Source organism: Bicyclus anynana, chromosome 14, assembly GCF_947172395.1.
Source record: "Bicyclus anynana chromosome 14, ilBicAnyn1.1, whole genome shotgun sequence".
Lineage (NCBI taxonomy): Eukaryota > Metazoa > Arthropoda > Insecta > Lepidoptera > Nymphalidae > Bicyclus > Bicyclus anynana.
This window is the reverse complement of record NC_069096.1, coordinates 16280238-16305161: the sequence shown is the minus strand read 5'-3', so window position 1 is coordinate 16305161 and position 24924 is coordinate 16280238. Positions and strand designations below refer to the sequence as shown.

General features: G+C 36.7%; 2 protein-coding genes across 3 annotated transcripts in view; one reads left to right on the top strand and one right to left on the bottom strand.

The window, feature by feature from the left end:
• The window catches only part of LOC112047714 (uncharacterized), a 53043-nt gene that overhangs the window by 14199 nt on the left and 13920 nt on the right, over window positions 1-24924 (top strand). The gene's annotated exons all lie outside the window — the stretch shown is intronic.
• Window positions 296-24471, bottom strand: LOC112047715 (transforming growth factor beta-1-induced transcript 1 protein). The gene is made up of 6 exons (XM_024084926.2): window positions 24343-24471; window positions 11860-11919; window positions 9524-9697; window positions 2625-2720; window positions 1813-1947; window positions 296-1137 (listed from the first exon to the last, which is right to left on the bottom strand). Exons 1-6 carry the CDS (start codon window positions 24343-24345, stop codon window positions 1063-1065), a joined length of 543 nt encoding a protein of 180 aa, XP_023940694.1. The 5' UTR covers window positions 24346-24471; the 3' UTR covers window positions 296-1062.

Here is a 24924-nt window from a genome sequence, read left to right as displayed (position 1 = left end):
TTCAAAATATCAATCGATCGATTGATAGATAGCTAAAAGAGCTAGGATTTCGTTATGTTAAATGAGTAACGTAAAAATAAAAATACGTGTATAGTGTATATGACAAAAATATAGTCTAATTTGTATGTCCCGCGTATCTCGATTTATAAGGGGGCATCTTAACCCGTTGAGATTATTATCGGCTCTTCTCTTGGCATTATCTGCTTTCGAATGTATCTATTATGTAGGCGATTCTTTATATGATAGGGTCATATACAGGATCACACGGGATCTCTGTATAAATAATACAAACACGTTAAAACAATGATTTATTTGAAAAAGAAGTGCCGCGATAGCGTACGAAATAATTGTAACTTTTCAACACAATGTCGCTTTACATCCGATAGCGCAAGCTTATTAATAACTTAGTAATAATAAAAATTAGGTAAAAAATTAGGTATTTACCACAAATACCTATAAATATTTACAACGAAATGTCTTTGTGTATACTTTTTTAAGCCAAGCTTCGTCTAATATTATGGATTACATTAGATCCTTAAAGTATCCTTAAAATATTCTATATGTAATATGAAAATATTTGTCGCATTTGAAATTTAGAAAACTATGTATATATTTATTTATGTTTAAGTATGACTTATTTATATCCCTTTCCCTATAAAGTGAGCTTAAACTTTGTGCCAGAATGACAATCAACAAGCTAATCGATGTACTACGGATACGGTTAACTAGAAAAATTTTAATTCCCACACAATCAATATAACTCCGCGGCGTAAATCAAAGGGGTTTGTTCAATTCAATTTCATTTTCCTATAACATAGTATAGGGTTTTCCCATAAATAAGATACGAAAGTAGGCATGGATGTTACAGGTATGTACCGATGATGCATTTGTTTACTGTAATCGTATGTGTTACGGTATCAACTTTAGCGGGAACTAGCTTTATTTCCTTCATTTAATACGGGCGGTGTCATAAGTGCACTTTGGATGCTGTTGATGGGTCAACGTGTGTGTGATAATAAATAGTATATTGTGTAGTGTTTGGCTGTGTGTGCTTGTGTGTGTTTATGCGCATTTGCCGCACAGGGGCTTGCCGTCCAGCACCGAGAATGTGGAATCAGTGACGGGTTTTCTGCATTTCTGGAAAAGAGAAAATTATAATTGTAATTTTTTCTTTTTCAAATCTGAAAATTCAATTTGTTTATTACTAATAGGAAAGCTTCTGTGACCAGTACTAATTTCGTGGATATTATCCTCATTCTTATTCCTGCAGACTTGCAAAATCATTAACTTTCAGTTAGGTAGTATTTCTTAGTTGCCGGTATAAATTTACCACCCATCACCAGGTGCAGGGCAGAGCATTGTTGGAGGTGTTCTTAGTGTGCTCTGATGTATGGTGGTTTATTCCTTAACTGTCAATCGATTCAAGAAATAGCGCGGACAGACAAAAAGAAAACAGAATAGTTGTTATAACTTTTTATTACTTCTCAATTCAAAAGAATTAACTAGCGGATGCCCGCGACGAATTTCAACTACCCCTACCCTACCCTACCCTTACCCCTAGCCTACCCCTACCCTACCCATTAAGGCTTACCTTAATGGCTAAGGTAGGGACGGAAGGTTAAAAAATAGAGTAACTTCTCCCGTTTTCCCGACATTTCCCTTCACTGCTCTGCTCCTGACAAAATTTTACTGATAGCATTATTGGCAGTATCGATCAGTAATTACCCCTGATAGTTATTTTGGAAATATATTTCATGTACAGAATTAACCTTTCTACAGATTTATTAAAAGTACAGATATATATGTACTTACGGTGCAAGTGAAACATTCGCGATGCCACTTGGCGTCAAGCGCGATGATGGCTTTGTCCACGATGGGCGAGGCGCAGCCTGCGCAGCGCGCTGCGAACTTGTTGGCGTAGCACGACGAGCAGTACGGCCGCCCGGCCTGGAAACAAACAGATGCGATTAGAAAAAGTAAAGAAAAAAAAACCGTTTATTTTCAAATTGTGCCAAGCATTAACACCTGCCTATTGTATATACCTCGACCACTTAGGGCAAGTCAAGAGCTTAAGCTATATATCCATCAGAACACCACTGCTTCAAGTTTGGCACAACCTTGTAAAAGGTTCCAGCTCAGTGTTGTGCTGCATGTATTAAGCAAATATTGGGCATACAGCGCTGATTTTCATTACACTCTATGCTTAAAGACTTTGGTCTTACTAAAACTGCAGCAAATTTTGTATTAGACCACGTATCCAAAGTAGTCGTATCAAATTTGGCTGGGCAGAATAACACAAGCGGAATGGGTATTGGAAGTTGTCATTAACATTATTATCCGGGTAACATTTCCCGGGCTCTGCTCTTTTTCTCTATGTTACACGATGAAACCGGCACGTGCTCGGTGAATCCAAATTTCGGAGGTTTATAACCGCGGCGTCAACTCCACGCCAGCTGCTCATATCTTATGCCTTATTACTAAGATTTCTATTGTATGGTAACAAATAGCATAAAAGCTTCTGCTCTTGTGTTTCAGTTAAAATAGACTAGCACGATGTTTAACTTATAATAGGAGGAGGTTACCAATTCGTCGGAATCTTTTATTATTTAGAAACTAGTGCGGACCTGTTCCATGAAGCCTCCACCGCCGAGCTCCTTCTTGCAGCCGCCGCACACGAAGTGGTGCGCGTGCCACGACGCGCCCAGAGCCTGGATCACGCGCTGGAATAGAAGCACACTGTTAACTATGTGTTTCATAAAATTTAACTGGGCTGACTATTATGGGGCTTCTTATCCTTCAGCTTCCTTGAAATCTTAAGCTGCAAATGAATCATCATTAACAACCCATAATCGGCTCACTATTGAGCACACGTTTCCTTACACGCAGAGAATTAAGAAAATTCTCAGGTATGCAGGTTTCCTCACGATGTTTTTCCTTCACCATTAGATTCACGTGATATTTAATTTCTTAAAATGCACATAACTAAAAAGTTGGAGGTCCATTCACTGGACCGGGTTTAACCCTGCACCCTTTAAATCGAAGCCAAAGGTCATATCCACTGGTTATAAACTAATGATTTTAAACTTATTTCGTGGTTGTTCATTATGAATATTATTTATTTAAACGGGTACATACCACGATAAAACAACGAGATTTTTAATGTCGACCCAGTTGCATGGATCGTGGTCACGACGGGACTCAAAAAATCTCGTCGTTTTATCGTGGTATGTACCCGTTTAAATAAATAATATTTATATCCACTGGGCTATCACAGCTACAGAAGTTGAATATTGCCGAATAATTTGAGATGGACGACTTAGAACAACGTCAAACATTGTTGTGATGAAGAGGTATCTTAATATCAATTTCTCTCAATTATTTGCTTTCCGTTAATTTTCCAAAAGATGAAACGTCATCGTAATCATCAAATTGAACTGCAGAACAAAGGCCTTTTATAAAGATTTATAAACACCAAGATTTTGCGTCGCCTGTTCCTGTGAGACACAATGTCTTCAGTCCACGAAGTGGGAGGTCGACCAACATTTCGAATAAATTGTGAATTATATACTTAATTTACTTTTTTGTTTCAAGACAATCCAAGGCGGTCACCGTTAATGGTGTTTTTGCATTCTCTCGTGGGTTTAATTTGATTCCAGTCCCACAGGAGGCGGCGCGAGTTGTTCCACAAATAGCGCCATTGTCTCCGCGGTGACGTCACAGCTTTTGTGAAAAATACGTCCGATACGTAGATGACACAACTGTGTCGGTATTGTCTAAAGTTTATACTCTGAGCGATGGTAGATGGGTATGAAAGTATGGACTTACGAGTCATTAAAACAAAAGCTATTTGCTTTAAAGCTATAATGAAGAGAGACGAGATAAATATTATTTTTTATTTTGTCTTCTCCAATAGGTACAGAAAGTACTAAAAATTCCAAGATATTGGGGGATACCTGACGGATACGGGAATTCCCGTCCCCGTCCGATCTTGCCTACTTGCTACTTTACTTGCTTACTTGTTACTTGAAAGTGGGAATGACTTCTAATATTATTTTTTCTTCTATGAATGAGCTAAGCGTAGTGCGTTCTTTGAAGAGCTTGACCAGACATGGTTTTAGAAGAAAAGTGCCACATAATAGCTGTATAAAAAGCATCTGGACATGTTCGTGTTAGGGCCTTGACAACATGCGTGTGGAACAGAAGGCGTAGGATAGTGAGTGGTCGCCGAAAAAGGTGCGACGAGCCCTGAGTCAAACCTTACGCACTGCGTGAATCACGAGCACCCACGGTATACAACGATCGGTATATTGCTATATCTAGCGGCGCACTGACTTATCACAATGTATTTAAATTATTTATATTGACTGAACAGTGTTCGCTGGATGCAGGCGGCTCAGGATTGTGATGTTTAGCAGTCCCTACAAAAGGCCTATGTCCTGCAGTGGACGTCCATCTGCTAATGTGATGATGATGATGATTATGACAGTGAACGCTGGCTACTTTGTCCTTACATCTGATGTTGATAAAACAAGGCCTGTAGTTGATATAGTATTAGAGATTAGCGCAGAATGATAAACAGTCAGATAGGAACATATAAAAAATTTGTTTTCTTTTTAACCGACTTCAAAAAGGAGGTTCTCAATTCGGTTGGTATTTTTTTTTTTTTTTTTTATGTATGTACACCGATTACTCAAAGACGCCTGGACCGATTTCAAAAATTCTTTTTTTGTTTGAAACGGTATAGTCCCCATTTGGTCCCATTGCCATCATGTCAAGATCTGACGATGGAATCCTGGAGAAATTGAGGGGAACTTTCGAAAATTATATGGGTGTGTAGTGTGTTCGTATACTTTTCCATTTAGTACTTTTAAGCACTACAATTTCATGAAGGTTTAAAATCGATCTGATGATGGAGCCATAAAACAGACGAGGGATCTCCTCGGCGATTTACAGCAGTTACCTTGTGTTTGGGCTTGATTAATTTGTATTAATGAGAACTTTCCACATAGGTAGGTTATGACTGTCATTTAGGGGTTTGGTGATGGAGACCAAGGGCAATTAAGGGAACTCCTTAACAGTTTACAGTAACTACCTTGTGTTTGGCCTTGATTAATTCGTATTGCTGAGCACTTTCTACCTGGATGAGTTGTGTCTGTTATTAGGGGTCTGATGATGAAGATCAAGGTCAATTATGGGAACCCCTTAACGGTTTACGGTAGCTACCTTGTGCATGGGCTTGATTCATTGATTGGGTTGTATTGCTGAGAATTTTGTACCAAGATGGGTTGTGACTGTCTTTAGGGGTCTGATATATTCGTTTGAGATGAAATTTTACACTAAAAATGGAAAAATAATAAAAATTTTAATAAAAAAAATACAACCGACTTCAAAACCTAAAAACGTACCCACTAAACTAAAAAGTGAAAAATAACATCATAATATGTTCTACCTGCTGATCAGTATGAAGGCGGTGCTTAGCCGGTGTTGTCTTAATTTAAGCCATTTCTGACAAGCCACAAGAAACAATACTGTCTGCAAAATCTAAATCTATAAGATATTCTCACATGGCTTGAATTAATACATCACCGGCTTAGCACCGCTTTCATACTGATCAGCAGGTAGAACATATTATGATGTTATTTTTCACTTTTTAGTTTAGTGGGTACGTTTTTAGGTTTTGAAGTCGGTTGTATTTTTTTTATTAAAATTTTTATATTTCGCTGCTCTTTTATTATGAGCCCATTTACGAGTAGGTACATATTTGGTTATTTCAGGCTGTCTAAAACTGGTCAGTTTGTTTTGCATTTCACTGCAATCAAAGCTACAGATATCCTCATATTTGTCTTGTTCAAATATTTTTGAGGTCTTTTTAACAACTACACGACAATATAAGCGACCTATAAACAAATAAATTTTCGTATGCACGTAAAATCCATTAAAAAACAGTTGTTTTTAGAAATTAGTCTCAGAAAATATTACATTTCTTTAAATAAAGTCAGATATCAGTACAATATATATCACACAGAATACGCCTCCACAAGGCTTTGATGTGTGGTGTGCGATGGTTCACCAGGGAAGCCTTATTATCATGTATGGATTACATCATACGAACAAAAAGCTAATCGATCGGAAACATAAATCGATCCACATTAAGTTTTTATGCCCCGCCATTCATTAGTTGACACCTCGCACCGTCTGACTCATCTGATTCACGCAACGATTGTTACATGCCATTGGAGGTTACAGACGTTCCAACTTGTCGGGTGCTGGCAACTAAATAGTATTATAGTATTTTTACTCTGTGAGCGAAAAACTAAAAAATAGATAGTTTTAGTTATCAAATATTAGTGTTAACTAACTAATATTATAAACAGGTAAAGTTTGTGGTGTATTAGGGGATAATCTCATCCGTCTCATCTGTCTCAACCGATTTGAAAAATTATTTTACCAATAATAGAAAGGCACGTTATTTGTGAGAGACATAGGCATATTTTATCCCCGTATTCCCACGGTAATGGAAACTACGCGAGTAAACCGGGCGTCGGGTGGTAAAGCTATAAGATAATATCATAATACCATAACGCTTGATGATTGAAGCTTATTAACCATAGATCTTGTATTTCCGGAAGACAAACTGGTTTTGGTTGTAATAGTAAATATAGTATAGCATACAAAACTGAAGGAATGTGTGAAACTGAAGGAGCAAAGCACAAACGTATTATAAACTATCATCTGTGAGAAATTGCTTAGCAACGGTTTATTGGTAAATGAGCTTTTTTTGGTCACACTTAATAATGACAACAGGTTTCTGCTATTTTGATGTTCTTATATACACACTTCCGCTTCTCACTCTCACATTGTTTCGTTCCGTCTGTGCACTCTGCTTCTGCCTTCTGCCCCCATCAAGCGATGCTTCTGTGCTCACCCGAACCTCCTGGTGATGCCGTTGAGGTCCCATTAAGGAGCTTACGGCGCTTACACAATCAGAAAAAAACAAACACGGCGTAAAACGATACGAACTTAACAACAAGTAACGATAAGTTACCGATTTATTTACCGTCTGTCTGTACCTACACTTTACAATCACAATCAAATCCAAACTGTCTTCCGAGAATAGAAGATCGGCTCAACGTAAGTCGTGTTGGCTTGTATTGCTGACATGGTCGGTTCTGCGGCATGTTGGCTCGTCCATAGATAAGTTTAATATCTCGGCTTAGTCTCGAACGGTCGACCGAGACAAGGTCAACAATGTTTTCAAACAGCCGTGCATACATAATAACGCTTTTATCTCATATTTGTAATTGCTTAATGGACATGTTATGCTAATTATTAAAATAATTTGTTTACTTTTTATCTATTGATGATTCATTTGCATTTAATAAAACTTTTTATTGAAAATTTTCCGGATTTCCTTAGGTATATTTTCCTTCTTCCCGTGTTTTGAGCTTAGCTCAAAGAAAGCAGTAAATGTTGTGTTTTAGCGTAGCTCTTCGTACACATGGTATTCTGGCTGACAAAATGGTAAAATTAAATTTTGAAAACTAAACCAATGCCATCTCAATAGTTAATAATAATGATAAGAGACTTATTACCCAGTCTTACCCGGACAAGAAAGTTTTCCGTACTTCATACTTAGACCTGTACCGGGTCCATAACAATAGAGGACCCAGAGGAGATGACCCACACATCACAAGAGGTCTAAGCTTTGATTTAGTTAAAAAATCCATAACTTGTAAATCCTCGAATCGTTGTCATAGGTACTAAATCAGGTGTGCCGACCGATTGTCCTGTCAATCATTGCTAAAAAAATAATAATACAGCACAGCAGTCATTACTAAGTATATTGCACTGTTTTAATTAATTGCCCATCATTACAAACCAACAAAAACACAGTGAGTCGTCATTTACAACGTGTCTCATTAACCATTTGACAGCGGCGTGGGCGATCGCAGAACACCCCGCTATGTATGGTTGGTGTTACGTCATCTAATGATAATGTAAATTTTCGCGTCATTTTCCCGCTAAATCTTTTAATCGTTTAGTGGATGATCTCCAAAATTTCCCCATTTACAATAACGTAAAATTTAAAATTTAAGTAAATGATTCATTATTGTTATTGTAAATTATGGTTATTTCCAAAAACTATGTGTTTACTGTTGGGTTTATTGTTGGAAGTATTAAGTCCTAATATGTTGGCCTGTCTGTCAATCTGTGAAGATTTAAATAGATATTTGAAGTTATTAATCCAACACTAGATAATAATAATAATCAAATATGCTAGAATAACATTTGACATTTGATAGTTATCATTGAAAATCTTGCTACAAAACTTTGCATCGGGTCTATGGAACAAGCAAATAGACCACCAGATCTTAAATGAACATAATTTAAATCTATATCTTCGGATTGGCTTATCGGGTCTTCGTTATATATATAGCTATGAACCATCTTGATCACGTTAGCTTTCAAAGAAATAAACCCGCCTCATTATCGGTGCATTCTTATAGAATGCGCGGTATATACGGATACAGATAAACAGAGGTACAAACTACAACATCCCTTCTTTTTACGTCGAGGTCTTAAAACCTTCGCCTATAACGGTACATCACTTTCCTGTGCAATCAAGTCCTTTAGATCAGTCAATCTAGGAACATAAGCTCCCTAGGAATTGTCTACACTACAACAACAACACAATATGAACAACGCTTGTTGTTAAATAAAACTACGTTTATTTACTAAGTAGTTGTTAACACATGATTCACACATACGCTATAATTGGCTGATAAGTGCCCATTTCGTGGTTGCATACTCATTAAACGCCCATTGTGTACGGTTCAGAAATGGATGTCGAGGAAACATCCCGCTCGTTAAGCATTCAATAGCGAGAGTGCAGTAAAGTGAACATATCTCCAATGCTTCTACGTGATGCGAGTCGCTAACGCAGCGACAATGATGGGAAACACTGGCTGATGACATCAGCCATCTCGTGTAGATCATGCCAGAGAAAGATTCGTTTATTAGAGAACTTTGTTTACATGTTGAATTGCAATCGTCTCGACTCGACCGTAAATAGTACTTTAGTTGAAACTGCGTTTGATTTGGTCGATACTTGCTAGAAATAATGTTTAAAGTTTAAATAAGTTAGTTTAATACAATATCAAGCTGTGGTTGATTGAGCAGAGGTGGAAAGATTTTTAGGTCAGCTTAGATATTTGAAACAGTCCCTCAAACTAGCTAACATGTCCTCTGACGTTAAATGATTACCATCGATAATAATAAACACCCGACAACCCTTTGCTTTTATTAAGGAATTGCGTCATTAAATGGTTTTATATTTTTAAAATTTGGAACTAAGTGGAAACACCCTGGAGTGGATTCTTTCAAAAACATAGAACATATAACCAATAAATAGTTAGTGTAGAGCAACACCAGGCATACAGATGAGGGTGGGTGATGATTGAGGGTAACAGACACCGTACAGGAAGAACAGAGAGGGAGAGCAGTCCTCCGCAGCGGTACTCACGTCAGTGATGGGGTCCCCGCAGCCGTGGCAGCGCGGGCTGTGGTGCTGCGCGTAGCACGGCACGCAGTGCACGCCGCCGTCGTGCTGGTGGAACTTGGCGCCGTCGATGGGCTTCCTGCACGTGTTGCACGTGAAGTGCTCCGGGTGCCACTTCTTGTCCAGCGCTGTGACGATCTGGAATCAGGATAAGGCTCCTTATGAATTGTGCTGACTTACGACAAGCTTTCTCGAATCAAAAGACTTGGCATTGGTTATTGTGGCCGACCGCGCCACACACGGCACGATTGGCGAGGGAAGTAAGCAGAGACATCGTGTGGGCACGTAACTCGTCCTACATACGTGGATTGTCAGAGCGACAACTACCGAGTAGCGCGAGGAGCATTGTATGGGTGCGACATAACTTTCATACATACATATATCCTAATCACGCCTCATTCCCTTAGGGGTAGACAGACTTACTTCCACTTTCTACGACTTGCACATCACCCTTGCTCCAGACACTCTCATAAATCTTTTCATGCAACTTTTCAAATTATGCAGATCTATAAGTTCGGGGAGACGAGTTCTACTTGAGGCGGTACGTTAATAGCTACCACCCAATGCACATGTAGCGCTAAGCGATTTATACTGTTGGTTCGCAAATAAATCTGTTAAAAATATTCCTTGCATATCTGTAAAAATATTCTTATGTACTCTGAAAATAAGCGCAATGTCATCTTAAAAATACTACCAGCCAATTGCCAGCAGACATCTTTTGTGACGGTCTTTTTTACCAACAGCTTGTCAAATCGAATACCAAAGTTCCATGTAGCAGCCGGTCTTTCCATTTCAACTTAATTAGTAAGCTTTAGTTACACAAACGGCTAGGGCTCGCTTAGTGCCAGATTGAATTAGCGGTGACCGCCAAATATGGCGCAAATTTGCTATAGATATGTATGTGCGATCGAGTTACACGCTGCTTACCTTAGGGACGGCATAGCACCAATTTTTTTTATTTTGTGACAAGCTACTAAGATTGTTATAACATATCCAAAAGAAGCCAACGGGATCCACTAATCCTCCGCCGGTCGTTCGTACGCCTGTCTGATGAACTGTTATTATTTTTAACTTATTTCTATTGCAATCATAGTGGCGATAGAAATAAATTTAAAATAATAACTGTTATGTAACAATGTACTTCTAAAAACAATTTCATTAACACTCTTCGTTGATTGCTATATAATAGTATATTATTATATAATTTAATGTAAATCGTTGAAATTGCAATACAAAATAATCAAATAACTGTAAAACATCGTCGTTCTCAACACAACGTCATTAACATTTTTCGACCAATTGGTCCTATACTTTGTCAGATCGCGTATTGCTTCTCACCATTCTTAGGTTCTGCTGTGACCTGCATAATAGCATACAGTCGATTAGACCATATCAGGTGAGTGTGACAACGTGATTGGTTTGTTGTTTTTTGTTATTGAATTGAAGTGTTTATTTTGATGTCGGAACTACAAAACGATAAATACGTTAGATGTCTCGTTAGAGTTTTGATGTGCTTTGTTTAGTATTAATTGGTCGTGTATATAAGTCATAGATTTCGAGATTTCATCTAACGAACGTCTTATATTTTTCTATGTCAGTAGCCCTCTGTTAGCATTGGTACACCTCTGTTTATATTTTACCTCTTCATTTGATAGCACAAAAAGATAGATAGCTAGAAAAATATTTTGATTTGATTTGATTTGAAAACTTGTATAAACAGGGACCTTCTACAGGTACTACGAGCTCTTAAAAGTATTTCGATGAGGTTATTTTGGATACTGTACTCTGCAAATGAGCGCAATGTCATCTTAAAATGTATATTTACTTAAAAAACTAAAATTAAAATTGATCTATTACTAATTCACTTAAAAAGCAAGTTTTAAAATCACATGAAATCGTTACTGCCAGCCAATTACCAGCAGACATCTTTTGTGACGGTCTTTTTTACCAACAGCTTGTCAAATCGAATACCAATGTTCCGTGTAGCAGCCGGTCTTTCCATTACAACTTAATTAGTATTAGATACAAACCAATCCTGCGATGAGGTTATTCAGAACACTAGTTAGTATATGACTAGTAATGATATTGGATGCCACGAATACACGGCGTCAGCTGACACAAATCAATTCTCGGTGGATATTTCAGTTATCAGAAACCGATGTTATGGCAACCGGAATGGAGAATTCTTTGTTTATCCATTGAATATTACGTTAAAATTGATACATTACGAACTAGTGTAAACATCGAACTGCCTTGATTACTTTACAAGTTACTACTACTAAGTATTTAAAATGACTTACTCTGCCGCTGATAGCTGAGTGACAGCTGTTGCACATGACAGGTCCTGCGTCTTTTGTGGCCTGGAACAAAGGGAAAAAAAATTAACATAGGTAACTAAAAAAATAAAATCCTGATTGTAAAAAATAATGGAAAGTCAAAGAAGTCCCCTAAATCTTCTACCTTAGATATGTCATTTGCACAACTGAGACGAATTATATATAGTGAAATCCGTAAATCGTTTTAGAGCAAGTCATTTCTTAATATGGGAAAAAATTAAAAAAAAACGCAGACGAACAAAGTCGCGAGCAACCGTTAGTAACATAATGTAACACATCTACCTACGACCTACACCTTACATCCATTATAGCGTTGACATTGACCTTGGTCGTGCTAATCTTGACCGATAACGCTAATGTAATTTCGATATATCCATCAGGCAAATATGATAAGTGTAGGTACTTATATGATTTCCAAAAAATTTGCAAAACACATTCCATGCAACGTATATTTCCTGGGTAGATACTACACCGATTTATCTGTGATCACTGGACTGTAGCTCCATTCCCTCTATAAAGAAGGAGGTTTGGGTCTCTGGTTTGAGAATGATGACTGATTCGCACATTTTAATCTCAATCCAGAAACTAGTGGCACTGCCCTCTAAGTCGTGGGGATTAAGGTATTTTTGATGATGGATAAAATTGTACTAGGAACATGTACTATTAAGAATCAACTCGATAACTTAATTCAAATTCATTTACGAGTATGTCCTATTAATGACTAACACAAGCTTTTGGAATAGCCACAAATAATTTCAATTGTGGACTTACTTAAAAACAGAGCTCATGATCATTTTGTTGTCAAATATAATATTAAAGTTTAAGGAAGGAAAATTAGTATTGAATTAAACTTGAATTAGTGCATTTAAATCAAATTCAAATTAGCGGAAACAAATAAACTATAAATAGATCATTAGGTCACTAACCATCGTAAACAAATTTAATGAAACATAAATTTCGTCATCAATTAAAGAGTATATCGGTATGCGCTACGTTATGTCCATTGTCCCTTACTCTCTCTGACTCAACTGAAGTTAATTATTTGCGTATTTTGCGTGAAATACTTGTAGTTAGTTAAGAACCGTGCACCGAATTGTGGGTTGATTGTAGTAGTGATTAGTGACAAGGTACTGGGTCATCGCATGCACATATGTGTGCAATGGTAGCTCTAAGGTACGCCAATAGATCTCATGTCTAACAGTCATTCGCCAGTCCAGGGTGGTTAGAATCGATACATATACTCATAAACGCCAAATAAACTTTAATAAGCAAATGAAATAGATGAATAACGACTATTTACTTAAACCGAAACTCTGATTAACTATTTCAAATAATGTAATCTAAATTCAATTGAACAATTTTGTCAATAAACTGAATTGTTCATTTCACTGTATCTTGTTACCTTATAATGCCACAAAGTGGTCTAATAAGTTCAGATACAAGAAAATTAAAAAGTAGCGCAGTACAGCCCAATTAGAGTACAATTCTCAATAACCAATAATCAAGTTTAATAACTTTAGTCACAAATAAAAAAGTCAACAAAGGTTATAAAAATATTGGGAAACTATAGATCAAAGGTAACGGTAACGGCAAAGGTAATATGCTATAGTTATTATCATACTATTCGATAGAGTAAACATAAAAGAAAAAAAATATTTGTATAACGTTTAATATGTGTATTGTTTGCGTACTATAAATAAATAAAGATATTATAATCTGTTTACAGTGTTCTTCACTTTGAAACATTGACAGTAGGTATCAGTTGATGAATAAGCTGCTGATAAAATTCTATAAAACAAATGATTCATTGACAGGAAAACATCATAAATGAATACATATTTGATTGGAAAAAATTTCCGAAGGTACTCGTAAGATGATAAACAATAATAATATTTCGTTGGCCACATTGAAAAGCTTTTCCTTAGCTTTTACATTAAGGGTCGGGTCGGTTTTATGCACAAAGCGGTTTTACGTGAGAAGGCTTAATCTATTCTGTTGGCCAATTCACCGATATCCTAGCTGCAGAAAAAATTCATTAACATAGATGCACCATCTATTCCACACTCATCAAATCAATTTAAACGAATTTATTTAAAGTAAATCACCAATACACACACAATGTCTATAGCGTACATTGAAGTACGCGCATGATTGTAAACGTGTCCAAAGAATAGCAACTTCTATGACATTATTTGTTTGCATGGACTTCCTTGTACAAATACTATTTATGTCTTCATTAAATTGAATGGCTCGTGTGGAAAACTACAAGTATATAGGTGTACTGCTACGCATTTGTCCTTACACATCGCAAGATGTTCGTGCGATAGTGTCATTTCTATTGCTTCCAACTATTTACCGACTGGTTGAATGTGTATTTTTTATTCAGCAGTGGTTTGCGTTGGATTACAATAAATGAATTATTGATCGTCAGCAAAAAAGCAGATTTATAAATTATCTCTTTGGTTTCTGGGCAACGGTTTTTTTTGATAATCGAGTTTTAATGTTACACGCCTCTTCCTTGATCACATAACAATAAATAATAACAACAATCCAACTTACGTTTTTTACTTAAACTAAAAAACATCCTTTAGCTTAAATAGAATATCTATACTTATTTCAATACAAGGAAACCATCAACTAGATTTTGTAAAATACAGATGAGTATTTTATTTTTTACTTGTTGTTTGTTTAGGGAAAACACAGTTTTGCTGTTCTTAGAAATGTTCCATTTTCAATGGTTAGTTGGGTGACAGATCAATTGGTTTAGTTCAGAGTTACAGTCCCGAGTTAAGCCAACAAAAACGTTTGCTGGATTTCACATACGCATTCTTGATCCATGGTCCACGGTTTGATTTCTCTCCCGTTGTGTCGGTGTACCGTCGTATTGGGGTATGTGAGTGAAGGAATTTATTTCCTGATGATGATGATGATGATGATGATGATGATGATGATGATGATGATGATTATGATAATGATGAGTGTTTGATGGGCTTTTTATATAAGTTTAAAATGAAGTTTATAATAAAAATACTTGATCATATATATCCTGGAAATGTTAAGGGAGTTATTTTAGTCGCACGCTTATTTTTACCGTCAAAAGTCCAAGTCGATATGATTTATATTAATTGTACGTTTTGTGATGACTTGACCTGAATATCTCGACAGTGGGAATTGTTGACATAATTCTTGGATCTGACTCCACTCTAATCTAGCGCAAGACCTCTATTGCTTCAACGGAAATAGTCTGGACGTGGGCAGCTTTGTGATCGGCTCGTATATTAGTCTGTATATCGGTTAGTTATTAGTGCATGCGCTTCGGACTAAGTCTTACGTATTCGTCCGTGTTTATTTGCGTATCCATGGACATAAGAGACAGGAATATCGTGTAGAGCAAACTTCATTCAGGCATTGTCATGTCTTACTTCCAGCTCCTCAATGGATTCGCAGCAGTGTGAGTTGTGACCGTGGATTATTAGCAGATCTGTCTAAGTCGAAACGAAGACCTAGAACAGCATTGGGGACGGGACGTCTCAGAGTGTCTCTTGTAAATCTTAGATCACAGCTAAACGTCATTTCAAACCAATTAGTATTTTTGGGCTGAATGGGTACAGTCGTAACGTCGCCGTCGCCGACTGTGTTGTCGTCTCTTTTCCCCTATGTCATGAGCTTACGCTAATTTAGCGATAAGCCTGTGCTAGGAGCGAGGAGAAGGCAAAATAATAATGCAGCGGACGGATTTCAAACCCAGATCTCTGGGCCTTATGTCCATTCCTTAACTGATTGAGACTTAAATCTAATTGCAACTTGATTGAGGCTTAAGTCTAATCAAAACTAGGAATAGTTAATCTACTCCGGTTGCAACGCTTTCAAACTCCTGCATTCCTCTTATTATATTATTATAGTTGTTATATTTTAATCCAGTAGAAAGACCTCTATTCCTCCTTCCGAAATAGTATTGCGTGGGAAGCATTGTGATTAAGTCTGTATAGTATTAATAGTTTGGGTGTTGGGTGAAATTAGCGAATAATGAACTGCATTTTTTGCACACTTTCCAACTATTTTTGGGTCTTCGCTGTCGAGTTACTAATTACGGTGTCATACCATGTCATCATAAATGTAATTATCTTTAACAACGAATATAATAAACCTATAAAGATTTATAATCATTCTAAAATAATACTTTAGCCAATTTTTTTTTATTGTTTTTGGTTTTATAGCAAGTACAGCTACTTGCTTTTGTTGTTTATCTTTTATCTATTCGACTTTTAGATTTGTATCAATAATTGTAAGCTTATTTATATCATACTTGGAATTTTAGGAAAGTACACGTATTGTATATTATCACCCTATTGAAAAATTGCTTTCTTTCCTTTTTAGAAGATGTATTTTCTGCTCTTTGTGATCTCAAATTTTAAATCTGCTGTTTTTTTTGCCGATTTGATAAATTCTTTAACAGACTGGCTTATTAAGGTGTTTTCATGAAATATAGATTTTTATGTAAAATACCGTTAGAGATAAAAATATTGTGTAAGACTGATTGATTGCATATATTATTACGGCAATTCAATAAAAAAAGTATGAATAATTATCACGTTTATATTTTATAGCGATTTTTGTATATAAATTTTCGCTGAAGCACTCGTTACCAATGTTAGTCACCGTTCCAGCACGTAAGCTATTTTGGCAGGCACCTGACTCGGATATGCCCAACAATAAGAAACGAACGGACCGTGTGAAATGGTGAGGTGTTTGGGTATTTATAATTGTAATCCAGGCGGAGTGTCCGCGACGCGTCGAAATAGATTTTTTATGCTCCTACACTCGCTATGATAGCTACATCTTGTTAAATCTGTGGGTGGACCACGATCTGTTGTGGAATTTTATTTCGTTCCTCAAATATACACGTTCACTTAAAATACCATATTCAATTATTCATCATCATTATCAGCCGATGGACGTCCACTGCTGTACATAGACCTCTTGCAAAGACTTTTAAACAACACGGTCTTGATCCGCCAGTGTCCAACAGTGATGTCATCGTCCATCAGATGGAGAATCGAACAACACCCTTCCGGTACCCGGTCTTCATACTAGCACCTAATGACCCCAACATCCATTGGCTTTACAAACTACGTGCCCGCCCTTTGCCAATTCCACTATTTATTTATTGCAATCATTTGCTCATCCGTAGTCATATTATTTTGCTAGAATCTGCATTTCTTAATTCTTAACATTTGTGTCAGACAAGTGCGTTCCACCTTAGGCTGCATCTAAACTCCGTGAAAATCAGGTGAGAACAAAAGAACGCTGAAGAAGTCTCTCAGAATGGGCACTTTAAAGACACAGGTTCTCTCCTTAAAAGATCACCTCGTGAAATACGAGTATAAAGGGATTCCGTTAGTTAATTCCTTTGATTTAAATGAACCAGTAGATGACATGTTTGAAGTGTCAAACGCGGATACCTAAACTACAGTTAAAAGTTTAAATCTATAAGGGCTTAAAACGCGCCTGTACTGAGAAGAACTCCACATTATATGCATCTCACAGAACTAAAGAAGTAGTTGCATACAGCAAGTCATTCGCAACAAACATTTTGTACATTTATGTATAATCTTCACTGTAATATATCTTTATGTAGCTTTGGTAATAACTTTGAATTTAATGGACGTGCTATATTTATATATAAGTAATTTATTTAATTTATATGTAGCGCAGTGTTGTATGTACTACAACTTTTATTTTTAATTCTAATGTTATTGTTGAACTATTTCGAAGCACGTTCTATAATCGTTACTGTAAATATATTTTTACTATTTTCACCTTACAGGTCGTTAAAATCCTGTAGATTCATTGACTTTTCACCAATATTTGGCACTTTGCCAGACAATATTTATACTTCATTTTTCATGTTTCTGTCTGGTCATGGCCACTTTAAAATTCAAGGAAAATACCTTTTTACTAGTGGTAGTAATTAATTTACTAAAACTCTATCGAAGATTCATAATCTTTCTTTTAATATTTTAAATGCACTATCCTGTAACATTCAACTCATGAGCACTAATATTAGCTAACTAGCGGACGCCCGCGACTTCGTCCGCGTGGATTTTAGTTTTTCACAAATCCGCCGGGAACCGTTGATTTTTGCTGAATAAAAAGTACCCTATGTGTTTATCCAGAGTAAAATCTATTTACATTCCAAATTTCAGCCAAATCACTTCAAGAGTTGCGGCATCAAAGAGTAAAAACATCCAAACAAACAAACATGCATACAAACATTCGCGTTTATAATAATAGCAGAATAAATCAGAAAGAGATAAAATTAAACAATTTAACTTGAATTTACTATTAGCACTTGGATGTAACGTAAAGAGGATGGGATTATAGAATAGTGAGGCTAAAATAATAACTAACAATAACTTCTAGATTCTGAGTTCACTACTATAATCTTATGTAATAAGTCACACAATTTATTATATTTACTGTATTAATACAACAATCACAACATCTATAGAACTATTAAGAAAACAGGAATACGTATTCGTAATCAAAACAAGAGGCCAGCACCATCGGAACAGCTAATAAAAGACAAGATAGATGTGTGGATGTAAATAATATATTTCCAGCTGAATTCTCGTAGACTACCGGCTACTAGCACTAGGCACTGAAATAACGGTTGAATCATTCCGCTGCTCTCTGTTAGATTGAGCCTTTAAATTAGAAATTCCCCCTCTAATATTTTTGTTTATCGGTTTTATTTTTACTTCACACTTTTGATTAAATTCTTATATTTACATCGCTTTTTGAAACCGTGATAGCCCAGTGTATATGACCTCTGCCTTCGGGCGTAGGTTCAAATCTGGTCCGGATCATGCGCCTCCCAACTTTTCAGTTATGTGCATTTTAATCAAATATCACGTCTCTCAAATGGTGAAGGAAAAACATCGTGAGGAAACCTGGCACACCAGAGAATTTTCTTCATTCTCTGGGTCTGTGAAGTCTGCCAATCAGCATTAGGCCAGCGTGGTGGACTATCAGCCTAACCCCTCTCATTCTGGGAGGAGATTCGTGGTCAACAGTGAGTTGAATACGGGTTGTTAATGATCACATCGCTTTTTAGTAGTGATAATTGATGGTACTAATAGATAACACAACTGAAGGTAAAACAGAACAACATCAACCTTTAGCGTAGCTGCCTGAAATTATACCAGCAACCATATTCTTCAAACTAAAATAAAAAAAACAGCAATGCTGCTTGACGGACCTACCTTCTCGTACGAGCCCTGTTAATAAGCTCTACTACATAACGTACTTATCTTCATCCTATGTCGAAACAGCTTCTTCCTATCAACCTTTAACTGCTCCATTGGTGCCGTAATAGTTCGGCTACAAACAATGAGATCTACGGTTCGGGAAAATAAGTTACTAAGAATACAAGAACAGTTTCGATAACAGTTGACAGTTTCTGAGGCACAACCCCAAAAACCTCCTAAAGACTGGTCCTGCGCTTGATCTCTTTCCGGTCTTTTTGCTCTACCATCACATTGAATTACGACAGTAATGGATAGAGTGCACCTGTGTTATTATATCTCCTGCGTAGATGCCTAATCTTATATAATGGTCACCTTGATGGAAATTTGCTCGTTAACATTACTATTATTTAGCTTTAAACCTAAAGCTTTTATTTTGTTTTATGTAATTGTTTAAGGAATATAATGTTTAGGTGTGTATCTATATTTCAAACGAAGACAAATTGTTGTTATCTACTATTTCACAAAAATATATTAAGGCCGTAGCACACACTACACTTTTACTATCCGCGATTAATCGTCCAATGTAGCGACTAAATGATACGCAGAACAGATTTGTAAATAAAAGGTTTTGAGCTTTTTTCAATTCTAATATTTCATCATCATCATCATATCAGCCGATGGACGTCCACTGCAGGACATAGGCCTTTTGTAGGGACTTCCAAACATCACGATACTGAGCCGCCTGCATCCAGCGAATCCCTGCGACTCGCTTGATGTCGTCAGTCCACCTGGTGGGGGGTCGGCCAACACTGCGCTTACTAGTGCGGGGTCGCCATTCCAGCACTTTGGGACCCCAACGTCCATCGGCTCTTCGAACTATGTGCCCCGCCCATTGCCACTTCAGCTTCGCAACTCGTTGAGCTATGTCGGTGACTTTGGTTCTTCTGCGGATCTCCTCATTTCTGATTCGATCACGCAGAGATACTCCTAACATAGCTCGTTCCATCGCCCTCTGTGTGACTCTAAGCCTTCTTATGAGGCCCATAGTTAGCGACCAAGTCTCGGAACCATAGGTCATCACTGGCAACACGCACTGTTCGAAGACTTTTGTCTTCAGGCACTGAGGAATTTCGGACGAAAAGATGTCGCGAAGCTTCCCGAATGCAGCCCAGCCGAGTTGGATTCGACGGTTCACCTCTTTCTCGAAATTGGACCTACCTAACTGGATCATATGTCCTAGGTATATGTATTCGTCTACAATTTCGAGTGCAGCGTTCTCAACTATAACTGGGTGGAGCGATACATGAGCATTACACATTATATCTAATATTTATATGTAGTATATTATTCTGAATGAACACATAACTATAAATTTCAAAATGAGATCGGCACAGCTTAAAAGGCGTGTTAAGCGCAAGCGTTGAAACTCTGCCATAGAAAGGAGCTAGGCCGTAGATCGAAAAGGACGTCAATATTAAGACTCGGACCTAAGCTTAGAGGGGCATAGACATAAAACCGAGGAAGCAAACCAGTGTTAAAGTCTATACAAAAAGTCAAACTTGACGTTTCAAAAGTGTTTGTAAATTAAGCCTGCTTGAAATAAATTAATTTTGATTTTGATGTTTTGAGAAAAGAGATATCGGACTTCCCTGTAATTATGGTCGAAGTTCGGGTGACTTTACAAATCGCCGAGGCTTGATCCACTGCAATTTAAACCTTTTTAATAAGATTAAAAAGTTCGCTAAGACATGTGATAATATACATCAATCGAATGCAGATGTAGTCTAAATGACGAGTCGTTGTTGTCACGAAATCACGGACCGCTAATTCTGTGTGTCGTCAAAACCACGAAATCGCTGACCACTAATAATGTACTCGTAAATGTTATGTGTGTTGTGGCCTTTATGTGGTTTTTGTTGGAGTTAACAAAATTAATCGTGGAGATGAGCCAAGGTATCATCGAAATTCTCTCAATTGTTTCGTTTCATTTATAGAAACGCGATGTATATCTATTTATTTACGTTTTCAAAGTCAAACCAACGACAATTTCTACTCAGACTCAGCAAGAGCTAGAGAATCAGTCAATTTCTTAGTTAATACATTATATTCACGATGAAACTGTAGCAAACCCTTTTATAGCCTTCTTTCACTTGCACTTACTAATTGCAAGTAGTTTTAATGACACTAAAACTGACACTCCTCATAAGTCTTCTTAAAACGAACAACTGCAGACCTATTACGAACTATCCAGTAACTTGCCTTTTTTAACAACTTCTTAAAATAAACACCAAATCAACTGCGAAATGTCATCTACCTACTGTATGATATCCACGAAAAGATGTCAGTATGCACCGGATGTCATTTGTTACATAGAATCTCAATTTCATCAACTAACATACGTCAATGTTAGTGAATAGGCCACCCTCCTTATAAGAGAGGGAATGCGAAGCGTATGTTAATGATTGTCACCGGGACACAGGCATCTTAACCTGCTCTCCAAGGCAGGGGTGAAACCAGCAACGTCCCGACTCCGGGCTGGAACTTAATGAGATTTCTACTGAAAATTTTTAGAAAAAAAAAAGCTACGTATATCATAGCGCGATCTAGGGCTCTAAATCGGCATCTATACCCACACTAGACATGCAGATACTTTACAAAACAAGATATACGTCAAGAGATGTTTATAAATCCATGCTGCAACGATTATCGTGAAATTAACGCATTTCTATTTGCAGCAGTGGCAAGGCCTTGCGCGGAGGACGCCGAAGCTCGTAAACAATGCTCTATTTATATAACTGTTGATATTTATATATGTTGTTTGTGTTCTGTCCACGGTTATCACATCGGGGAAGGTACATTAATTATGTTGTGATTGATTTAATTTTAACCGACATTTAAGAACGTCAGGTTCAAGTTTCGGCAAGATGTTATTCATTATTGTTGAAATAATTGTTATTTATTTATTTATTTATTCAGGAAAATCAACTGCTAAACATTAAGTCCATGCATACATTTATGTACATTATTATATTAAGTGAATGCTTGACTATTTAGAGATTTTCACATAGTTCACAACTTTAACAGAGTAGATATATGTCATTACATGTTGTAGATATATGTACTATTTTATTTAATTATTAATTATTATTGCCTTTTCAAAATATTTTGCCATTGTATTTGTTATAATATATGTAAAGTATTTTGAAAATAAAGTCTAAAACATTCAATGTTTCCCACATCTCTGTTCACACAGAGGCAACTGAAGCAGAACTGACTCGTGAACTAGTTCGTCAAGCTCAAACGAGGGACAGGAATATTGCTTTCAATCTAACAAAACTGTGTTAACAAATAATGAATTTATAATAACGAACTAGCGGACGCCCGCGACTTCGTCCGCGTAAAACTCGATGTAAACTTTTAACTACCTCTACCCTACCCCTACCCTACCCCTACTCCTACCCTACCCCTACCCTCCCCCCCCTACCCTACTCTACCCTACCCCTACCCTACTCATACTATACCCCTACCCTATCCCTACCCTACCCCTACAATACGTTGAAATTTTTTCTGAATTTTCTTTGCTATAAACCTCACGGAGCCCGAGACCTTTCCAACGAATGCAAAACCGTGGAAATCTGTTCGTGCGTTCTGGAGTTATAGCGTCAGGAAGGAAAACCCGACTTATTTTTATTAATAACGAATATTTGCTACATTTGAGAGCCGTGATAGCCCAGTGGATATGATTTCTGCCTCCCATTTTGCAGGGTGTGGGTTCGAATCCGGTTGGGGCCGGCACCTCCAACTTTAAATTGTGCGCATTTTAAGAAATTAAATATCACGTGTCTCAAACGGTAAAGGAAAAACGTCGCAAGGAAACCTGCATACAAGAGAATTTTCTTAATTATCTTTTTTTTTATTCTTAATAGACTTGCGCTTGACTACAATCATGCCTGGTGGAAAGCAATGATGAGGTCTAGGTTGGAGCGCGTTTGCCTAGAAGATGCCTGTCTGCGTGTGTGAAGTCTGCCAATCTGCATTGGGTCAGTGTGGTGGACTATTGGAGCCCCTCTCAGCAGTGAGCCTAAAATGGGCTCATAATGATGATGATGATGATTTGCCACATGTATTGAATACGATATAACATTGATCTATTGATTTATTTTGCTAAGTAAACTCCTCATTTGCCACAATAATTTAGCACTGTACAATGTACATTCATCCTTAGGAGATCCCCAAGAGAACTCTTCTCTTGGGGATCTCCTAAGGATCGGTTTCAAAATGAAAACAATGTGCAAGTACGGTTTTCTTTGAGTTTGCTTGGCGTTGCTATTTGGATACGGGGGTTTTTCATCGAGATTGCCTGTCAAATCATTATTAGATACTTGTTCATATTGAACTGCCCCTATGTAGGGGGTTATGCTTCTATTCAATATTTAAAACTCTACTATAAGATTAAATAGATAAACCTTTCCGAAAATTTATCGGAATATGTTTTCAGACCGGTCTAATAGGTGTTTACTGGTTGATGTTCCTATAGGCTTGTGAATTGAGTCGGGTATTTTCCGACACGCTATTTTCAATTTTATAATCTTTGCTATTCTACATCTATTTACGCTACACGTAAAAATAACCACGTAACCCACAACACTAGGCTATATTCAATTGATACTTTGTTTAAAAGTATTTGTAGATAATAATATTATGTTAGTTGATTCGGCAAACGTAGTTCGGCCATAGAAATGTCTTTCATACAAAAGTATCAAAATCGCGATGAAGGTCCCAAAATATCTACTTCACGACCTATTCTCATACCTACCTAATATAGATTTAAATCGGTCAAGCCGTTTTGGAAGAGTGTGACTACAAACACCGATTTTTCTCTCCCAATAAATTCAATGTTTTTGTTAAACGCTGGTTTACAGAGAGATTATTTTATAATTTTATAGGACTTTATAAATATACCATAACAAGTTCACTACAAATAATTTAGTGATAATATGATTGTGCACATAAAATTATATTATAATTTTGTAATGCTTATAGTAGGTAACCGGCAACTCGAAATTACTACATTTCCAAATCCAAATAAATTATTATTCACATGTGAAAATAATTAATTTTATTACTAATTAAATGTAATTTAAATTTATTTTATAAATTTATCATTATAAAATAATAACAATAGTGTTGTACTCACCATGATGTCGTATTTCTGTTAGATTTTACAAGAGACACGTACACACTAAAGGTAATCGCGAAACGGACTGGCACTACTGGCAGCTCCGAGCGCGCGCTTATAGTGTAGTGATGCAATGTACGCTAAGGATTCGATTCTATCGATAATATCGGCTACGTTTATCAGTGCTTCCAGCGACATGGCTTACGTGATCGATTATTTCGTGTACTCTTTATCTTGTCGATATTAATCACTGTATGGAATTTAATCAATAAATACAAACAGTTCCTCTAAATTAACGTCATTGGATAACATAAAAAATATCATTAAATTACGTTGAATTGTTTTAAATCAACGTATTTGGTTGTATTTTTATTAGGGCCATTTTCCTACCTTTTAGTTGTTTTTATACGAAAAATATTTTGGTGTTAAAATTATAACTTTAAGCAAACCTTCAGACATAACATTGACAGTAAAAAATCATGTATCTAATTGTAACTTTAGAACTGTCTAGAAATATTAAACAATGCTTGCAATAAATAATTTTTCATACAATAAAAAGCGGAGGGAAGATCGTTTCTAATCCGGATCTTAGAGAAATTA

Coding starts and splice junctions, on each gene's coding strand:
- LOC112047715 (XM_024084926.2), bottom strand. Junction 9,698..11,859: donor ACTCAGCTATCAGCGGCAGA/GTAAGTCATTTT, acceptor TCCTGATTCCAG/ATCGTCACAGCGCTGGACAA. Junction 1,948..2,624: donor GTGGAGGCTTCATGGAACAG/GTCCGCACTAGT, acceptor GTTTGTTTCCAG/GCCGGGCGGCCGTACTGCTC.